We start from the raw sequence: 21,292 nt of genomic DNA, 5'->3' as shown, positions 1-21,292 counted from the left end.
CATTATACAAATAATTTATTAATACCTATCATTAGCGAAAAAAAGTGTAGATTGGAACTGTTCTATACATGTGATTGATTGAATAATCAAACAACGGTCAGTCATAAATTTGCATTAAAAATAAAAGCCAGTAATGTTTATATTATTAATGTGCTGAATTATATCACTATTGTATATCTATCAGTAATCGCAGTAGAATAAAAAGTAGATAAACATAAAGTGGTGTTTTAAAAGTAAAAAATTAACAACTACTGAATAAAATAATAAACTGAACACAACGTAAAGAAAAATACCGACCACTACAGTATAACAGTTACAGTGTGTACATTTTTAACATCACGGCCCATCCCACAGATAAAGTAAACCTCATATGTTCCTGTGGTCGGCATATACCCGGCCTCATCAATAAAAAAAGACGTAGACAAACATAATTTGGTAGAAAGAAAGTGGGCGAATTAAAGTAGTACACTAGTCTCCCTTTGGTCACCCGTCCTTACTTCAGACGTTCTTCTAAAAGAAAATGAAATTTGCCGGCCACAACACCCACCCCCCGCCTCCCCCACCCCCCGAGAACCAATATTGCTGGACGTCAGATTAGTCGTCTGCAATCTGGCGCGAGCAGGCCTTGTTTGATTGACTTTCATTTTGGTCTTTCAGGAGGAGATAACTTGGTCCCAAACGTTAAATATTTTTAGTTTTTGACCAAGTTCAGGTTTTTAAGGACGGACCGAAGGGAAATTATTCTCTAAAATAAAAATATAAAAAACCGGTTGTAAGTCCGTATTTTTAAATGAAAGATCTAAATGAAAATACTTTTTTTTTAAATGATCGAAATGTTAACACAAACACCATATTTTTTTGTTTAAAGTTAAGATCGGAAGGGAAATAATTCTAATCAGGAAAGTCTTTCCTGTAAGCTAGGGTCCAATTAGTCTACTTTGTATTGACTTTGTTCAGGTTCTTCCCGCATCCCTACTTTCCTCGAACACTTCTGTTCATGTAGAGTTAAAACACGTATTTTTTTCCACTGATTTTAAAAATTTAATGACTGGAATAAAATTTATATTCAGTAAAACGAGATTTATAAAATTGGACTCCCCCCCCCCCATCTCCTCTAGATTTTTGAGTGATCAGTATTTTAAATTAGTTTTGCGTACATTCACATTTTAAAAGCAGTTTTATGAAATACATTTTCCAGTTGATTTAAAGACTTGGATGTGAAGTTCCTGATGTATGGTGGATGTTAGGGTGAGTGGAGGTAGTTAGTCGAGCGGTTGGGTCTGTGTAACTTCTCGTCATTTGGTCTACCCCAACCCTTACAAAGACAGTGTTACGCTACATAGGTCTCGTTAATTCTATTAAATGTCTTTAGCAACAGGTGAACTTTACTGCATCTGTTTTGTTGTATGAGTGCTTTAGACGTGGACTCTGCATGTTCGCTTTTGAATGGTCTTTTCTGTTTAGTGTTGGAATACATGTTTGTTGGGGTGTAATGAAGTATTGAAGGCTTTGTGAAGGATGGATATGTTAAGATTTAGTTTATAGGTATTGATTGCTTTGGTGGGGAATATGTGGAGGTTTAGTGTAAAGGTATGGGGAGGTTTAGTGATGGGTATGGGGAGGTTTGGTGTAAGGGTATGGGGAGGTTAGGTGTAAGGGTATGGGGAGGTTTGGTGTAAGGGTATGGGGAGGTTTGGTGTAAGAGTATGGGGAGGTTTAGTGTAAGGGTATTGGGATGTTTGGCGTAAAGCTTTGGAGAAGCTTGGTGGATGGGTATAGGAAGGTATGGTGTAAGGTTATGGGGAGGTTTGCTATAAGGGTATGGGGAGGTACAGTGTAAGGTTATATTCCGGTATTGTGCATTGTGCGATGTCGGAAAGTTGAGTTGCTAACGGGGGGGGGGGGGGGAGAGGGCTATGTGGAGATTTGTGGTATGAGTAAATGCAGATTTGATAAAGGCTGTAAGATATACGGGTGAGTGATGAGTACGTCATAAGTATGATCATGCTCAGCTTACAGCCCCACGGGACAGAACTGTTGTTTTAAACAAATTGTTCTCGGCTATGCAAACATCGTCTAGACGATTCCCGTTTACTGTCTGTAAACGCTGGGAAGATTGGGGGATTGGTGTTTCATTTCTCTGATCCTAGCAGCCATCCATACATGACGTCACACATTTATAGATCTAGCTTATATTACCCCACATCCAATCCATACGTATATGCCAAACTTTAAAACTTGAACCCGTGTTTTAGAATGCCAGTAAACATTGTACATCACTTTCCCCCATCTTCAATAACTCTAAATATGACGTCGATGATCGCGTTCTTCGCATGACGTCACATTTACCACCCCACCCCCTTCCCCAAAATAACCAACTTTAGTATGAACACCCCTTAGGTCTGTGACGTCACTTGCGGAGATCTCCCCCCCATCTCCAAACGACAGGCCTCAGAAGGTTGTTGTCCTTGGTGTACCAGTTCTCTGATCTCGTCATACTTATTACCCCACTCCCTTCCCCAAAGTAACCAAATTTAAGTTTACCCCCCCCCCCTAGTTGTGACGTCACTTGCAGACATATCCCCACCCCCAAACTTGAAACGACAGACCTCAGAAGGTTGCTGACCTTGGTGTACCTCTTCTCTGATCTCGACCAAGTCTCGATGGTGTCAGACGAGAGCGAGATATGACGTAATGTTTTCCTTGTTCAATCAATACGCTTCACCAAGGACATAAAAGTTCTATAAATATAAAACAGCGATTAAAATGTCGCCACAACGTGCCGCGCTGAAATTAATCATAAAACCTGCAAGTGGCTTGTAAAAAAACGATACACCGACCTTGTTCTTTGAGTGTGACCTGTCGTTAATTTATCCCAAGATAAACGGGCTGGGAGCTCTTATTGTCTCCAAACTACATGAAAACTATTCTTCTTTACGCAACACTGTTAGCTACTAAATGATGGATCCCATCTTAGATTTGTTCTTAAAGGGGGGGGGGGGGGTGGTCCATACATGACGTCACATTCGAGGGGGGGGGAGGGGGGGGTCCGTAAGTTTGCGACGTTGTGTGATGAGAGGGGGGGGGATTCAGATGGTGTGGCGTCACACTTTTGTATTATAAAAAAGCAATGTTAAAAAACGAATTTTAGCCGTTATTTCGCGTTTTATAAAACTGTTTTAATAAATTGTAATAGTAATTGATTAAAATACTCTATGTTGAGAGAGTTCAGACAAGATTTTGGAAAAAAATATCGTGTTGTAAAGGAAAATTCAACTGCAATTTTGAAGGGGCTTGTAGGCTGAGGTGTGACGTCATTTTAGTGTGTGGGGGGGGGTGTGGTCTGGCTTTTTGTGAAGGAGGGGAGGGGGGGAGGTAAAATTCGTTAAAAAAAAGCATAACGTCATTTATGGATGACCCCTTAACACTTGATCACTCCACACCATTTAATATGTAAATCAAAACAAAAGAAAAACATTTCTTAAAAGCCGTGTTGCTGGTGTGGAATAACAAGACTGTTGTATTGAACATGTAGGTATAGGTAACCTCTTGAACACGTCGCACGTCCTGGTGTAAAACATTTCTTCTTTAACAAACTGTGGACCTACATGCCTCGAAGGATACTTTAGTTCTATTCATAGGATATTTCAAATAATATTTGGTTTGTTTAGATCAGGGGTCTCCAAACTTTTTAGTCCGATAGCCGCATTAACTATCAAATTTTAGTTCGGGGGCCAGTTTCTTCCAGGCATGTCTTTGATTTTTCTGCGCAAAGTTCCTCAGCCATCACCAATAAACGTGGACAAAAAGATCTCCGCGGGCCGGATGAGAAAACCTCGCGGGCCGCATTCGGCCCGCGGGCCGTAGTTTGGAGACCCCTTGTGTAGATGGTAGACAAAAGAAACACCGAAAAACATGTTTAATTAAAACACGAATTGTGAAAGTGAGAGTTTAGAAGTTATAAATTTTCTTACACAATATTCACACAGTAACAGGTATATATGTGATGTGCCTCATATAGACCAATGGTTCTTAACCTTTATGTAGGTTCCAAACCTCGCCAGTTTCATATGCGCATTCACCCAACCCTTCTTAATAGTTCCATCGTCCGCTCTGGAAAAAAAATCCGATCGGGTGTGTGTCTTGACCTCAGCCGAACTCCTGAAATTGACTTACCTAACCTCTGGGGTTCGATCGAACCATTGAATCCCATTTTTTTGTTTTGTTTTAATTTTTAAAAAAACCTGTTCGTATATGTCAGCGTTCTTCTGTTAAAATGCTTCTCTGTTTTAAACAAGTTTTGAAACGGTTTTGTTTATTTGTTAAACTACTAAATCTAGAATTTCTTCTGCTTTGTTGACACCCTTTTAAAATCGTAAGGTAGTAGATACCCGGATATTACGTGACGTGTCATGGCGGAGCTTGCCTTGGCAACCGTGAGTTGGCACCACAGCAACCGCTGACTCCATCTTAACATCAAGTGGTGTAACATCACGTGGTGTAACATCACGTGGTTTAGCTCGACCTGAAAGCACTCACACGATTTAACCTTTGGGTGCAGAAGATGGTTTGTGTTTGTGGCGACTGAGACGTCCACAGGGGCCTTTAAACGATCGCGTCCATCGTAAAATGGAAACTCTGGCGTTTTGTAATGGTCCCCTGCTGACAATGATTGGGTCTTAAATTTCAATGTACTTAGGCTAGAGAAACATAACAAAGTAGAGCGTAAATGTCTTTTTAAACGATATAATGTTGGTGCTGTAAACAACATGTTTTACTGTCCAAATTTCAATGTACGTAGGCTAGAGAAACATAACACAGTAGATTTTAAATGTTTTTTAAAACGATATAATGTTGGTGCTGTAAACAACATGTTTTACTGTCCAAATTTCAATGTACGTAGGCTAGAGAAACATAACAAAGTAGAGCGTAAATGTCTTTTTAAACGATATAATGTTGGTGCTGTAAACAACATGTTTTACTGTCCAAATTTCAATGTACGTAGGCTAGAGAAACATAACAAAGTAGAGCGTAAATGTCTTTTTAAACGATATAATGTTGGTGCTGTAAACAACATGTTTTACTGTCCAAATTTCATTGTACGTAGGCTAGAGAAACATAACAAAGTAGAGCGTAAATGTCTTTTTAAACGATATAATGTTGGTGCTGTAAACAACATGTTTTACTGTCCAAATTTCATTGTACGTAGGCTAGAGAAACATAACAAAGTAGAGCGTAAATGTCTTTTTAAACGATATAATGTTGGTGCTGTAAACAACATGTTTTACTGTCCAAATTTCATTGTACGTAGGCTAGAGAAACATAACAAAGTAGAGCGTAAATGTCTTTTAAAACGATATAATGTTGGTGCTGTAAACAACATGTTTTACTGTCCAAATTTCATTGTACGTAGGCTAGAGAAACATAACAAAGTAGAGCGTAAATGTCTTTTTAAACGATATAATGTTGGTGCTGTAAACAACATGTTTTACTGTCCAAATTTCATTGTACGTAGGCTAGAGAAACATAACACAGTAGAACGTAAATGTCTTTTGAAACAATGTAATGTTGGTGCTGTAATCAAGATGTTTTACTGTCCAAATTTCAATGTACGTAGGCTAGAGAAACATAACACAGTAGAACGTAAATGTCTTTTAAAACGCTGTAATGTTGGTGCTGTAATCAAGATGTTTTACTGTCCAAACTTGTAATACCACCTTAAAATAACTACTTTGTTATTTTAACAAATGTTTTCATCAGATCAGAATCATGAATCGAAGTATTATAACTTATGTTTGTATCTCTATAATTTTTAGAATAACATGTCTGTATTTCTATTGCTTTTAGAATAACATTTCTGCATCTACAAAGCTTTGAGAATAACGTTTTTTTTTCTCCATTTTAACAATTGTCTACACCTAAACGCATTTTTCTCTGCTGTATTGTTTCAATACCAGTTCTCCATGATCGATATTCTTCATTGTATTGATATTCTTGACTTAAAATATAACTTCCGCTTCATTTGTTGTTTTTTTTCCTTGTTATATTTAAAAATTTTGACGATGACTTATTGCCTTTTTTAAGGGGGGGGGGGGGGGGGCTTTAAACCAAAAAATAAAACTCTTCAAATTTTTTTGCGTTTGTTTTTTGGGGGGCATTAAACTAAAATAAAAAACCCACCCAGGCGACTTTACCTTTTTGATGCACATAATTTATGGGTCCCCCACTGCAGAAACAAGATTTATTGCACAACTTTATAGACGCCTTCTATAAAACTCGACAGCCTTGTCTGACAGCAAGGGAGGCAAACAACGACCGCATCCACTCCGGTCTGATCCCAGTGACAGCAGCCGTTAATTAATCATTAATGGCCCGTCTGACGCTCCACCGACACGGCTCTGATTATTCCCGCAGGACACGCTCGGCACTGACGGTGAAAAGGCTCGGAGCTTCCGCCGCGTCAAAACAAAGGGGAGTCAAGCCGTGCGGGAAAATAAAGGGGCATAATCGTTTTCCGCTGCGTCGCAAGTGGGGGGCCTGTTGCATCTGATTAGCAGAGTCGTGTCGACCTCGGTGGTAGTGTGGGGTTCACGTTGGTGTGGCGGCTGGCGATTGTGGTAGTTGATGAAATAAGCGTTGCATTTGCAGTAAACAGGCTTTCTAGTGGAAGTAGAGTAGATGTCAATTTCAACGAAGTCTTGGAAGTCCTTGCGATAGAAGGAACAGAATCTAAAAATGCCTTAGATTTTTTCGTTCGGTTTAAAGTTTTTAAAATGTGATGGTAACATGAGTTATTCTTTCGAACCTGGCGGTCCATGGGGCACACAAAGTAGTTATTTTTATGACATTTAAAGAGATAGTGTGGTCAGCACTGTGCCCAGCCGCCTTTACTTTCCCTAACGTGAGTCAGGTACCCATCAGAGCTGGGTCAACACAGGGACATACTACAGACCCAATTCTCGGATTCGAACACGAAAATTTAAGCAGTTTTGCGATCTACCATCCGACCCCGCCTAATGATTTCCTAATGATACTGAGAGCATTGGTTATATTTTCTACGATGCGTTGAAGTTTTGTTGTCCACGTTCGTAATAACTTTGCACGAATGGTTGTCCTTGTATGCACATTTCGACCTTCCAACAAAAAAAAATAGACTTTAAAACTCGACTCATTAGGTTTTAATTTACTGGGTCCACCCAGCTCATACGGAGTACCCAGCATAGGTTGAATAAAATCTTTCTAGCTTGTCCTTGCCATATAGTAGAGAGTTCTTTACGTCATCACCTTCTCCAGATGGGGAGGGGTGGTGGTGAAGGGGTGGGGTCACTTTCCGCTAACACCAGCAAATTTAACTGGGCCACTCAGCTAGAAATAGTTCCAAACCTTTGAAGTCCATCTACTTTAGAGTAACCAAGACTTAAGCTCGTATTACTTTGGTGGGTTTAAAATCGTGCTAAAAAATTTTACAGCTTAAAATTGCAAGTCTACAAAGCCGGTTTAAGTCTGTGAAAATGTTTTCTGAAATCGTATAAGTACACACGTTACAAAGTAAAAAAAAAATGGTAAGAGAACGCGTATGAATCTTTTGCTTCGATTCCCTAAGTATAGGCAGTCTTTGAAACCAATACTGATGAAGGGGCTTAGACAGCTTTAAAAATATATCTTTGTACTTAGTTTCACATTTAAGTTGATGGGAGTGACTGGTTTTTTTTTCATTTGTAAAGTCAAATTAAGTCTACAATTTACAGACTGTTTTAATTTAGAGAAAAGGCTGATTTCACATTCACGTTTTTTTTAAAAAGATGTATGACGTCATGTTGATAGCATTAAGTTTTTTAAGATATGTGACGTCATGCTATGATATATTAACCTCACACCTATACATGACGTCATGTTGGTAACATTAACTTCACACGTATACATGACCTCATGTTGATCGCATTATGTTTTTTAGAGATGTGTGACGTCATGCTGTAATATATTAACTTCACACCTATACATGACGTTATGTCGACATGACGTCAGGATAATGTACGAGGTCGTGACAATGTATACATGTCGCCAGTGTTATTATTGCCAGCAGGTTGTCGTCAAGACATTTCGCCAACTTGTCTACTCTTCCAGGTCGCATTCACCCGCAACATGTTTCCACTCAATGGCTAGCAACTTCCTGACGCATGATTATGGGGTAGAGGGGTTGGGAGCAGGCGTCGTTACTGAAATAGCAATGTGATTTCTATGTAGAGGGGTTGGAAACAAGCGTCGTTACTGAAATAGCAATATGATTTGTCTGTAGATGTGTACATTGGAAGAAAGCTTCCCTGAAATAGCAATATGATTTTTGTGTAGAGGGGTACATTGGAAGCAAGCGTTACTGAAATAGCAATATGATTTTTGTGTAGAGGGGTACATTGGAAGCAAGCGTACTGAAATAGCAATATGATTTTTGTGTAGAGGGGTACATTGGAAGCAAGCGTTACTGACATAGCAATATGGTTTTTGTGTAGAGGGGTACATTGGAAGCAAGCGTTACTGACATAGCAATATGGTTTTTGTGTAGAGGGGTACATTGGAAGCCGGCGTCATTATTGAAATAACAATATGATTTTTATGCACCTTGTTTGTTCTGACAATGTAGCGTTTAATTAAAGCGCCACACGCCGTCCCATAGAGCAGCGCTAATGACTGGTTTTGATAATGACCTGCTGGTCGGTGACTACGGTTGAGTTGGTTTTAATAACACTAAAAGTATTTAGAGGGAGGGGAGGGGTCGAGTGGGGGGGGGGGGGGGGGTTGGGTGAGCATTGGAAATCAATGTGATCAATAACGTTAATTTAAAACAAAGTTAATGGCTCCTTGTAGTTTTATGCCAATACTTCCATTGTATTCGTATTACGTTTCGCTTAACTTCTGAAAAAAATAAATGTTATTTTCTATTCGTTAAAGTATGACAGAAATTGTAATAAAGATTAACACATTGTTTTCTTTTTAATTAACAATGATAAAATAAGCGATGAAGTCAACTTTATAGTTTTCTGATAATCATGATAAGATTAAATAATGCGTATTATGGCAACTAAAATTTATTGTATAAAAAAAAAAGAAACAGAAAAAAAAACAACCCTAGAAATAAAACATCGTTTAATGAGGTTTCTTCTGTTAACAAGAAAAAAAAAATCCTTTGTATTTTTTATAACCTAATCACAAAAATGCATCAAGTAGCTTTTAAATATTTCATGCTCTACCGATCATTTTTCCAGTCTCAAAAAGGCCACACACAAAAGGCTTCTGTCTAGACTGGTCCTAGTTGATGTGTTTCTAGTAGTCAGGTTTTTTTCTCCTTTAAATAAGCCTTCAATTTCCGTCAGACTTGCTGGATTGTGTCTTGTATTCCGCGCCTTTTGTCATGTCCTTAGTGTGGAGGGTGGAGAGTTCTTTAGAGTGAAAACAAAAAAATGTTCTTGAGTCTCTTTTGTTAACTCATGACGTCTACTACACGGATGGATGATTAGAGAACTACTTCTTTGGTCGCATGATAAATGGAGTAATGTATATTTCAGAGGTTCTAAAATATTATGGGGTCGAGTCGGTTAAGCTCGTGGTTGCTAAACCGAAAAGTCTCCAGTTCAAACTCCAGTTTTTTCCCCTCGGGCAGATGAGGCTTGGTAGCTGGGGACAGCCACTCTTCTAGGAGAGAGAACTCCAAAATCCAACAACTGCTGCCTTGTAGCTTTTTCTTAGTTGGACGAAAGCTATGGAAGCAAATCCTAAAAGAAATGCAGGCTGAAATCGGAGTCAATGGCCTCAATGGCGCTTAACCAGTTGACACGTACCGCTTAATTGTGTTGGAGGGGATCCCTTCCAACACTAAAATTAAGAACGAAGAAGAAGACCAATACATTGTTATGGGGGCTAGATTCTTTTATTTTATACGTCTATTTTTAAAACCCATTTTTTAAAAGCTAGATTCTACAAGCCCTTGTTAAACAAGCCAACCTTTAAAGTACTATGCAACTTGTTGGGTGGGCATCGTACTTTGATCCACTGATAACTAGCCTACTTATTCTGGCCTACTTATTCTAGCCTATTTATCCTAGCCTATTTGTGATGTATGCTATCGAAGTTAAGCTTTGTTGAACAGAAACCCACCCAACCATCACCATCAAATCTAGCCATGCGGAAACAGTGTGGTTACTGTAACATTGGACGATCTGAACGAAATACTAAACCTCCTACTTCCCGTTAAATACCTTGTTAACTACCCTTTAACTACCCTCTTAACTACCCTGTTAACTACCCTCTTAACTACCCTGTTAAAGTAAGGATTCCTCTTTAGACCAGGGGTCGGCAACCTGCGGCTCGCGAGCCGCATGCGGCTCTTTTGATATAAGTTTGCGGCTCTCCAGCTCCTTGCACAAACACTAATAATCTTAACACAAAAATAAAATATTTGAAATAAAAAAATGTTAGTGGCTCTTTAAACCAGGGAAATTTTGAAAATTGTAGCTTTTGGCTCTTCCGCTTCAAAAGGTTGCCGACCCCTGCTTTAGACCAAACGATCCATTGGGAAGATGAAGTGGAGTTCACATGTTTATTGATCTCGGCATATAAAGGGATAATGTAACTACTCTGTTAACTACCCTAGACAGTTTTTTTTTCTGCTAACTAGCGAGGGACATTACAGAAACAATACATGTAAAGTGTTCTTCAATGATCGGCCAAAAAATAATTAAAACGTTATTATTATTCCTACACAATCGACGAATGATTCGTCAAGTTTAGCTTTGCTTTCTTTTATTGATTACGTCATTTAAACAAAAACCACATTTAGTTGTTCTATGTGGTTCGTCATTTTTAGCTTTGCTTTCGTTGATTAATTAATTAAACACGTCATTTAAACAAAACCACACTGAAATGCTTTATATAGTTGTACAAGGCAAGCGCAAAAGCCGATCAGTTATCGAGACTTATCCATGTATGTTATATCCCTAATCCATGTATGTTATATCACTAAGCCACTCTCCATCAACCCACCCCCGCGATTATCTATGATTATCTCTCCCTTATGTTTATTAGTTTATCCCAGTCTCAAGAGGTACGGAATAAGCCGATAGATTCATATACTCAACCCCTGACAAAGCTTGGATGAATTATTTATATCGGCTATAAGTCTGTGTCGCTAAAACGGTCTGTGTTTCTTTTAATGTCAGTTGACAACTGTCTCCGATATACGTTCAGTAAAATGTTTTTGACATCATATATTTTGCACAACAAAGAAAGAAGTTTCAAATTACGTTTGTGTTCTGTATAAGTCCATTGTATAAGCAGTGTGTAGAGTCGACAGCGATATGAATTGCTATATTTATGTGAAGGATTTTCAACAATAAATTCTCTTGGACAATAGCCATACTGATAGCTGTATATTTCCAGTCGTCGTGTAATTATAAGCCTTCACATTGCATTTATAACCTATACCCACGTACACATACTTAATTCCTTTACATATATCACACACCCATCTGATTACACACGAACTCACAATATACGTACACACCTGAACATAACATGCATAAACTCATCTCACCTTTCAAGTATGCATCTAAACGCATACATATATGGAACGGCGTAATCGGGAGGTAGAGCACACGACTACTAACCCGAAAGTTACGAGTTCAGATCCCGGACAACGCCGAAGAACATCCCTGAGCCAGTCCAGGTTAAATGGGTACTTTTACTCGTATTAGGGAAACAATAAATTTAAGGGCATACATATAAAATGGGTAACTTACTTGTATTAGGGAAACAACAAATATAAGGGCATACATATAAGTGGGCACTTTACTCGTATTAGGGAAACAATAAATATAAGGACATACATATAAAATGGGTACCTTAATCGTATTAGGGAAACAATAAATATGAAAGCATACATATACAATGGGTACAGGGGTCGGCGTGGTCGAGTCGGTAAAGCTCATGGTTGCTAAACCGAAAAGTCTCGAGTTCGAACCCTCGGGCAGATGAGGCTCGTTAGCTGGGGACAGCCACTCTTCTAGGAGAGACAACTTCAAAATTAAACAACTGCTGCCTTGTAGTTGTTCTTGGTTGGACAAAGGCTATGGAAGCAAAAATCCAAAAAGAAAAGCAGGCTGAAATCGGAGTCAATGGCCTCAATGGCGCATAAACAGTTGACACGTAACGCTTAATTGTGTTGGAGGCGTGGTCGAGTCGGCAAAAAAGCTCATGGTTGATAAATTCGAACAAAGTCTCGAGTTCAAACCCACTGGCAGATAAATCTCGATCCCCTTCAACACTAATAATTAAGAACGAAGAAGAAGAAGACAATGGGTACCTTAATCGTATTAAGGAAACAATAAATATAAGGGCACACATATAAAATGGGTACCTCACTCGTATTATAAATATTAGGGCATACATATAAGTAAGCACATTGTTTGGCAGGGTCATTGAAGTATCCGGACTCTACTTCATCTACCCTACACACCCATACACATGCATTCACCCCAGCATACACATACCACTTTGCTATTCCCATTCCCGTTTTGCTCTCTGCACGTTGTCGCCACTGTGTCCGCGTCACACAGCGCCATATCGCATGCGCGCGGAGAAGGTCACGTGAATAATTCAACGGTCACAAGTGTGAACGTGCCATCTGAACTTTGGGCTTGATGCTCACGCTGGCATACGCATGCGCATTGCATCGACTTCCGCTGTTAGGTGCGCGTCACACCACGTGGTCTGGCATTGAACATCTTTTATTGGTTGCTACATTAGACATCCGCTACCGGGCGGGGTAAGCTGTGTTTGGCGAGTTCAAAGGTCATTTTGTCCACTGAATTTTGACACTGCGAACGTCGTGTTAACAACCTTTTTGAAAACATGCAATCAGACAACACACTTCATACATCCATCAAGATTAGTGTATATATGTATATATATGTATATATATATGTATATATATATATATATATATATATATATATATATATATATATATATATATATATATATATATATATATATATATATATATATATATATATAAACAAATACACGATCTAAGTTTAACTGTATTTTTTATTGACACTAAGCTAAATCCATTTATAAATTATATTACTTTGGGGGTATAATTTTCGGCATTTATGTGACGATATATAACGTGTAGTAAAATTCTTTAATTACTGCAACATCATTTATAAATATTCCCTCAGCGATACATCTATAAAGTAATGCGGTTATTCGGTAATAATGTTTTTAAATAACGAATCTGCCTCAACACGCGCAACATATTTTATGTTTAAAGATAATTTAGCTGTTGACAGCTATTCAATCATCACTTAATGAAATATGCCGGCTAACCTTCCAGCCATATTAACAGTTGTCAAAAAACGAAGTACACAGTAGTACAATGACCGCACACGTAATAATAAAACACATTATTATGAAACCACAGTGTTAATTTTGAGGTTGTAGAAATTATTAATTAAAAAATAATTACCGAGTTGAAATCGTAGTAGTAAAGATTTAATGTCAAATTCTGTTTTTATGTTTATAAACTGCAAACATCCTGTTTTATTAGATTAATCTGTCGAAACAGGTTTTTATATTGCCGTTTTTTTTAACTTTGTGTTTTATTTTAATTCAATGGATTAACTTATCAAATGTGGATATTGGATCTGATAATAATTATAAGATGTTGTTTGGTGATGTGGGTTTTGAGTGTGGAATTTGAGATGGGCGAATCAGTCTTAGTCTTATGGAGCTTTATGAAAAGAGATTCACTTTGTGTTTGTGTATGTGTGTGTGTGTGTGTGTGTGTGCATCACTGTGTATTGCGTGTATTTCTGTTTGTACGTTTTTCTGTGTATTTGGATGTTTATGTGTGTTGTGTGTGGTATATTTAATTGTGTGTAATAAATGTGTATTTGTTTGGGTGTATACATTTCTTGTATCTGTTTCGGTGTTAATGTGTTTTGTCTACCTGTATTTTCTGGTGTCTGTATGTGTATTTATGTGTGTATGTGTGTGATTGTGAGAGTGGGGATGAGCGAGTCTGGGGTCTAACGAGGGGTATTGTCAAACCACTCGATAAACTGACCCTCGCTATAATGCCCGCATCAAATCTGAGCGCAATGTATTGGCCAAGCTTAACGTGAATCGGCCGACATTTGAACAGCAACTGGGGTCAATAATTATTACGCTTTGGTGGATTAGGTTTTATTGCGATCAATTGCACGATTTATCTTTCGTTATAGACTTTTTCTTCTTATTCAACACGCTATATCTGTACTTATGGTAGCTATACATACACGTTTACAAAATGGCATAATGGAAATGCGAATATTAACATAAGGTGTTCCTTTAATTATTTCTGAAAATAAACAAAGCAGCTGGTTATTAGCAGTGTTTAGTTTCTATTTGTTTGAATCACGAGCTGATTAGTGCTTTTTGTTTTCTTATAATTATGCGTGTTATGACTTAGTCAGTTCTATATCAAGACTGATATGTGTTTTAATATGCTCTGGATAAAGTCTAATATTCCTTAGCCAGTTTTGTATACTATTTAATATGCTCTGGATAAAGTCTAATATTCCTTAACCAGTTCTGTATACTATTTAATATGCTCTGGATAAAGTCTAATATTCCTTAACCAGTTCTGTATACTATTTAATATGCTCTGGATAAAGTCTAATATTCCTTAACCAGTTTTGTATACTATTTAATATGCTCTGGATAAAGTCTAATATTCCTTAGCCCAGGGGTCGGCAACCTTTTGAAGCAGAAGAGCCAAAAGTTACAATTTTCAAAATTTCCCTGGTTTTAAAGAGCCACTAAAATTTTTTAAGTTCAAATATTTTATTTTTTTATTAAGATTATTAGTATTTGCGTAAGGAGCTTGAGAGCCGCATCTTGATATCAAAAGAGCCGCATGCGGCTCGCGAGCCGCAGGTTGCCGACCCCTGCCTTAGCCAGTTCTGTATACTATTTAATATGCTCTGGATAAAGTCTAATATTCCTTAACCAGTTCTGTATACTATTTAATATGCTCTGGATAAAGTCTAATATTCCTTAGCCAGTTCTGTATACTATTTGTACCACACAGTGTAGTTAATTCCTGGTCTTTGATGCATCGCTTCACTCGACTGCGCTTATCGCTTCACGTCACCCCTTTCTTCTTTCACCGTTTACAGAGTGCGTGTGTATAAAATTCGTTCAAATGTCAACATTAACGAAACATTACAATTGTAGGTTTAGATAATTTTGATTTGCCTCTTCTGACTCAGCACACTTTTTCTAAAACTGTTTTATGGGGTTATAACAATAAATCTGTGTGTAGACCTACTTAGAAAATGAACATTTACAAACTTACAATTCAAGTGTTAAGAAATCTTTATGTTGTTGTGGTAGGATTCGATTTGCACCGCAAACACCTTGCCAGGTGCAAGTTATCAACAGTGTAAAAAACAACAACAAACAAAGCATATGGTAAGCCTGTAAGCCAGTATGGAAACGGTGGAGGAGGGTATGGGGTGGTAGGGGAGGGGTGTAAGAAGTTTAGAGCTATTGAATTATAAGCAGGCTTAGGAAAATAATACTTGTAAAGTTTCCTAGTGTATGGTTTATGTTTTCCATTGCACACTTCGAAAACGGTAAATAATAAATACATAAAAACGTTTATAATATTACACGCTTTTATAAATGCACTAAAAAGAAAAAAATAATACAATTTTAATTAAATATAAAATAATTTTTTGTTTTCCATTACACACCTCGAAAACGGCAAAAAAGAAGAACGGTGAAATTATTACTATTAATTATTATATAATATAATTAAACTGTAATGATAATCAATGTTTAAAATTAATCAACCGTAGGCTTCAATACAGTTTTGTCTGCATGAAATGTTGAACATAATATTATTTCGTTTTCGTTTTTTTTTCTTTCACAGATGTGTGGAAAGTTTAAATTGAAGGAAGCGTCGTTGCCATGGTGAGGAACTCGGCGTCAAAATGGCCGCCACGAATGCTGCGCATACCGATGGTGCGTCGGTTTCTGGTTCTGCTGGCGGTGCTGGGCGTGTTGTGGTCGTTCACGTTTGTCAACATCTCGCTGGTGTTCAACCAGAGCCAGACACGTAGCAGTCACGAGGTCAAGGTCAGTTGTGTTTGTTTTGGTGTCGTCTTCGTCTTGGTCGTCGTCTCCACCCTGCTCCGCCCTGCTCCGCCCCCAACAACTTCTGATAACTAACGGCGTGTTAATTAGTGTCACGTTGCACTAATTACTCTTGTTTAAAAAAGATGAGCATTGAAGTTTTTTTTTCCCCATTTGTTAAGATTAACAAGAATAGACACAGAAAATAGATGACAAGTTTTGTTTCAAAAAATTAAAACACCAAAAAACACAATACAGCCATCTCTGCCTAATTTATCGATTTCCAGTAAAAAAATATAAAAACTAGGATACATAGTTATTTATAAAATTATCTCGAGGCAACAAATTATATATATATATATATATATATATATATATATATATATATATATATATATATATATATATATATATATATATATATAATTACGTTGTGATAATTTGGCTTTTTTCGTAGCTACGAGCAGCCTAGTTTCAAATTACAATTTGTCCATTTCGATTTTACAAAATCATAGGTAGCCGATTATCATCATTATGCTGATAGGTTAGAATCGAAGCCGAACTAGGATTGAAGCGATTATTACGGAAATTCTGACCTTTTGTTACTAAACAAATATTTTGGGACAGTCAGCCCAGTATAATTTTAAGCCCTCCCCCCCCCCCCCCCGCCTATCTGTTTCGTTCATGTCATTTTTAGTGTAAGTGTGAAGGCTTGGAATACGATCTTTAGGTCAGGCTCATAATTATGATTACGGCAAGGTTTAGAACAAGGTTTGAGTGAGTATTTAAACTAAAAAAATCGTTAGTTAAGTCATGCTAACATGAACTAGAAATAAAATTAGAAAATTTATCTGGCTGGTTAGCTGGGGACAGCAACTCTTCTAGGAGAGACAACTCCAAAATGAAACAATTGCTGCCTTATAGTTTGTTCTTGGTTGGACAAAGGCTATGGAAGTAAATCCAAAAAGAAAAGCAGGCTGAAATCGGAGTCAATAGCTTCAATTGCTCATAACCAGTTGACACGTAAACTTAATTGTGTTGGAGTAGATCCCTTCCAACACTGGAATTAAGAACGAAGAAGAAAAAGAAGAAGAAAATGTATTAGTTTAAGAATCGATTTGTTTTTCAGGCATATCTGCAAGGGGGGGGGGGAAGGGGCACTGTATCCTTTGAAACACGTTCACTACACTCACCACCCAGCCCCCCCACCCTTTCCCCCCTCCTCTTCCTTAGACGTAATGAAAAAAAATACATATTTAAACAGAAAATAAATACTTTTACCATTGTCCGGAAGTTATTTCCTGGAAGTTAATCAATGCCACGCCCCCCCCCCTTCCCCCATATTCCTTGGTCAATATATCTTTAAATGATATTATATGCTGATAGTTTTTTTCCCGTACAATGTGTATGTTATTGTTAGATTCACTATATTGCTATGGTTTAGGCAGTGAGCTCTAATGTTAGGGTACCGACATAGGTTTCCGTAATTTAAATACATAGCATAATATATTGCTGTATCTCCTTTTTCCCCCTACACCTCCCCCTTTCCTCTCATATACCCTCCCCTCTTCTTCCCTCCCCCCATCTGTTTTGGATGTCTGGTACACGTGTTTCTCTGTCGTTGGCAGCAGATGGTAGGCCTAATGTTCACTTTACACCTCGGTCATGTGATCTGCTCTCACTCAACATTGTAAGGTGATCTTCAGCACAGGAGAGCAGCAAATTGTTACATGAAAGTTAAAGTATTACTAAAGCTTACGCACGAAGCTATTCCCCGCTTCGGCTTTGAATTTTAAACACATACAAGAAAAAAAATGTTTAAAAGGAAAAATAAATAAATAAAAAGTTCAAATGTAAAATTCACGATTTTTTCAAGTCAGCGTAAAATGATCATGTTTGTTTGAAGAAAGGGAGATAAAAGAACCGTGTTTAAAAATGTATACAGTCGGCGTGAGTCAGTAATGGAACAATGGCTGAGGGGATGTCGCAATCGTTAATTCTCTTCTCTGTACGTTCAGAAACATTTGGGCGGACACATCGCTCGCGACATGGATAGGCACGTGTGTAATTTTAATTTAATCTTTGAAGAACACATGGAAAGTTAGGCCACGCCTCAACATAAATAGATCGTTTGACTAACTTGAGTTATTTGAAATTCATCGAATCACCGGTGTAGTTAATTTGTAGCGCCTTAAAAAAAACAACCCATCTGAGAACAGTTAATTACATCATTATTATAAACACAAGTGTCTTTACACACACACACACACACACACACACACACACACACACAGCTGTTTTCAAACTTTTTGGTACCGTGTTCTCTTTTACGAAAACATGGCATCACGCCCCCCCCCTTCACATTTACGTGTAACGAAAGCACATTATATATAGGCCTATATATATATATATATATATATATATATATATATATATATATATATATATATATATATATATAGGCTATATATAGGCTATATATATATACATACATACATACATACATACATACATACACACACACACACACACATATATATATATTATATATATATATATATATAATATATATATATATATATATATATATATATATATATATATATATATATATATATATATATATAACAAAAAGCTAGCTGTAGTGCTTTGACAAGTGAAATATTTGTTGAGCTGGACCAACCAGTATTTCAAGTAGGGGAGACAAATACGGATGAAAACAATTTAATCATGACAGTCAAGAAAACAACGGCAATTTCCTAATTTTCTTGTCTTTTCTGACATTGTTCACTTGTCCACTAGACCTCAACACTCAAAACATTTCCACACTAAAAAAAAAAAAAAAGAACGATGAATCGGAGATGTTAAAAAATCTGGCCAAGAAAATGTCTGGCATTAGTGGGAGAATCCGAACAGACATATTGGTGCGTCCTAACTCGCCCCCTCATCGTTCATCGTCTAGAACAATTATTTCAATTAAGCTGTCTAGACATCACAAGAAACGGATTTTCTGCGCAGTCAATAACACAATAGCAGAATCAATGCGTAGAGCGGCTCAAAGTGGTATTGTCCCATGTCCTATTTTATTCTTCATTCTTGGAGATTTTAAAGGGCTGTAATTAAACAAAGCTCCAGATTTATTAATAAATAATAATAGTAATGGATTTTTGAATGGTCTTTGTCTTTTAGTTTTAAATATAATTAATTTTAAAATGTATAAAAAATGTTGGCCTATTTTAAAAACTTGCAGAATGGAAAACAAACTTTATTAACCCTAATAAGAATAATTGTGACAAATGACATTTCCAATTAAGGTTGTAATTAGAAGACAAAGATACTACATCAAATTATAAAAGCATTTTTTAAAAAAAATCGATTTTTAAATTAACATTTGAATTGAGTTAACTTTTGTAACATTTTGGTTTGTGTTTAGAGAAAACGGAAAAATAATTCTGGCTATTAGATCTGTATTATATACAGTTCAAACAAAATCAAATAATAAAAAGATTAACAACATACAATTTTTATTAACATATAACTTAATTTATATTTAAATAAACATAATCAGACTGTTATAAATGGTTCAGATTTTATATAGTCAGAGATGCTGGTTTACAGTTTTTAAATTCTGGCTTATAAACATTAATTTTGGGGTCGGCATAGGCGAGTTGTTAAGGATCAGGGTTGCTAAACTGAAAAGTCTCGAGTTCAAACCCTCAGAGGGATGAGCCACTTGTCTAGGAGATACAACTCCAAAATCAAACAACTACTGCCTTGTAGTTTGTTCTTGGTTGGACAAATGCTATGGAAGCAAATCGAAAAGAAAAGCAGGCTGAAATTGGAGTCAACGGCCATATATGGCGCATAACCAGTTGACACGTAACGATTAATTGTGATGGAGGCGTGGTCGAGTCGGCAAAAAGCGCATGGTTGTTAATTTTGAAAAAGTCTCGAGTTCAAACCCTCTGGCAGATAAAGCTCAATTCCTTCCAACACTAAAAATTAAGAACGAAGAAGAAGAAAACATTAATTTTGAAGACTGGGGTAAATTTGTTTGCTATAATATGTGTGTTAGAATAATAAGGTTTAATTAGGTATTGTTCTGTGTTTTAGGCAGAGATTGTACAGCTGAGTGAGGAATACATTAAAGCTTTAGCCAAGGAAAATGGGAACATTGTGGATGGGCCTTATGCTGGAAGGTTTACAGCTTTTGGTTAGTAACTCTTGATACAATTCTGTTTATTATTTTTAGAATGTTTACAGTTTTTGGTTAAAAACTCTTGATAAAAGGATGTTTCTTAATTTTAGAATGTTTACAGCTTTCGGTTAGTAACACTTGATAAAAAGATGTTTCTTAATTTAAGAATGCTTACAGCTTTTGGTTAGTAACTTCTTGATAAAAGGATGTTTCTTAATTTAAGAATATTTACAGATTTTGGTTATTAACTCTTGATACAATTCTTAATTTTAGAATGTTTACAGCTTGTAGTAAAAGATAACTAATAAATTAAGAAGTACAGGTGTTGGTAAAGCATTTTAATTCTGTATATTTTGATAGTTTTGTTAAAAAAATACTATTTCATAGACAAGAAAAATGTATCTTTTATGTTGCATATCTTAATTTTTTTTGCAAACATCATTTTTTGGGATCAATAATCAGTAATTATTCAAATGTAACTTGCAAAATCTATTGATTATAGCATTATAAAGTCTTATGATTTATGTTTATATAAAGCAGTTACCGTTATTGAATAAATTGAATTAACAAATTGAATTGAATTGAAGGTGTGGAGGTGCTGTTTATCATTGCATCAATCATTTTTTGTTTCCTCTTGTAAAAACTGTTACACACTGAAAGGTAACCTCTGCTTTCATGCCACACCTGGTTGCCATGAAGACGCCACATTGTTCCAGGTTGTTCAGTGGCGCCATCTGTGTTTAACCAACAGGTGAATGTTCCCTGTGTCTGTTAGTACACACAGAATCCAAAGTTGTAAACAGATTAAAGTTTTCACCTGAGAGTAAACACATAACACTTATTATAAACAAAGCACTCTATCACCTTAACTGAAATATAAAACTGGCAATAAAAAATATATATCTTATTCTTTCTTCTTAA

At 36.8% G+C, this 21,292-nt stretch overlaps 1 protein-coding gene across 1 annotated transcript in view; it reads left to right on the top strand.

The window, feature by feature from the left end:
* Window positions 1–21,292, top strand: part of LOC131953688 (alpha-1,6-mannosylglycoprotein 6-beta-N-acetylglucosaminyltransferase A) — a 93,482-nt gene that overhangs the window by 57,004 nt on the left and 15,186 nt on the right. Inside the window, exons 2-3 of the mRNA XM_059316998.1 lie at window positions 15,971–16,176; window positions 20,287–20,386. Of these exons, the coding sequence (XP_059172981.1) occupies window positions 16,009–16,176; window positions 20,287–20,386 (268 nt within the window). The 5' untranslated portion in view covers window positions 15,971–16,008. The remainder of the gene's footprint in view (window positions 1–15,970; window positions 16,177–20,286; window positions 20,387–21,292) is intronic.

The sequence above is a fragment of the Physella acuta genome, unplaced genomic scaffold (genome assembly GCF_028476545.2).
Source record: "Physella acuta isolate Inbredline_101_S28 unplaced genomic scaffold, ASM2847654v3 ptg000938l, whole genome shotgun sequence".
NCBI classification, from domain to species: domain Eukaryota; kingdom Metazoa; phylum Mollusca; class Gastropoda; family Physidae; genus Physella; species Physella acuta.
This window is presented reverse-complemented; position numbering and strand designations above follow the sequence as displayed.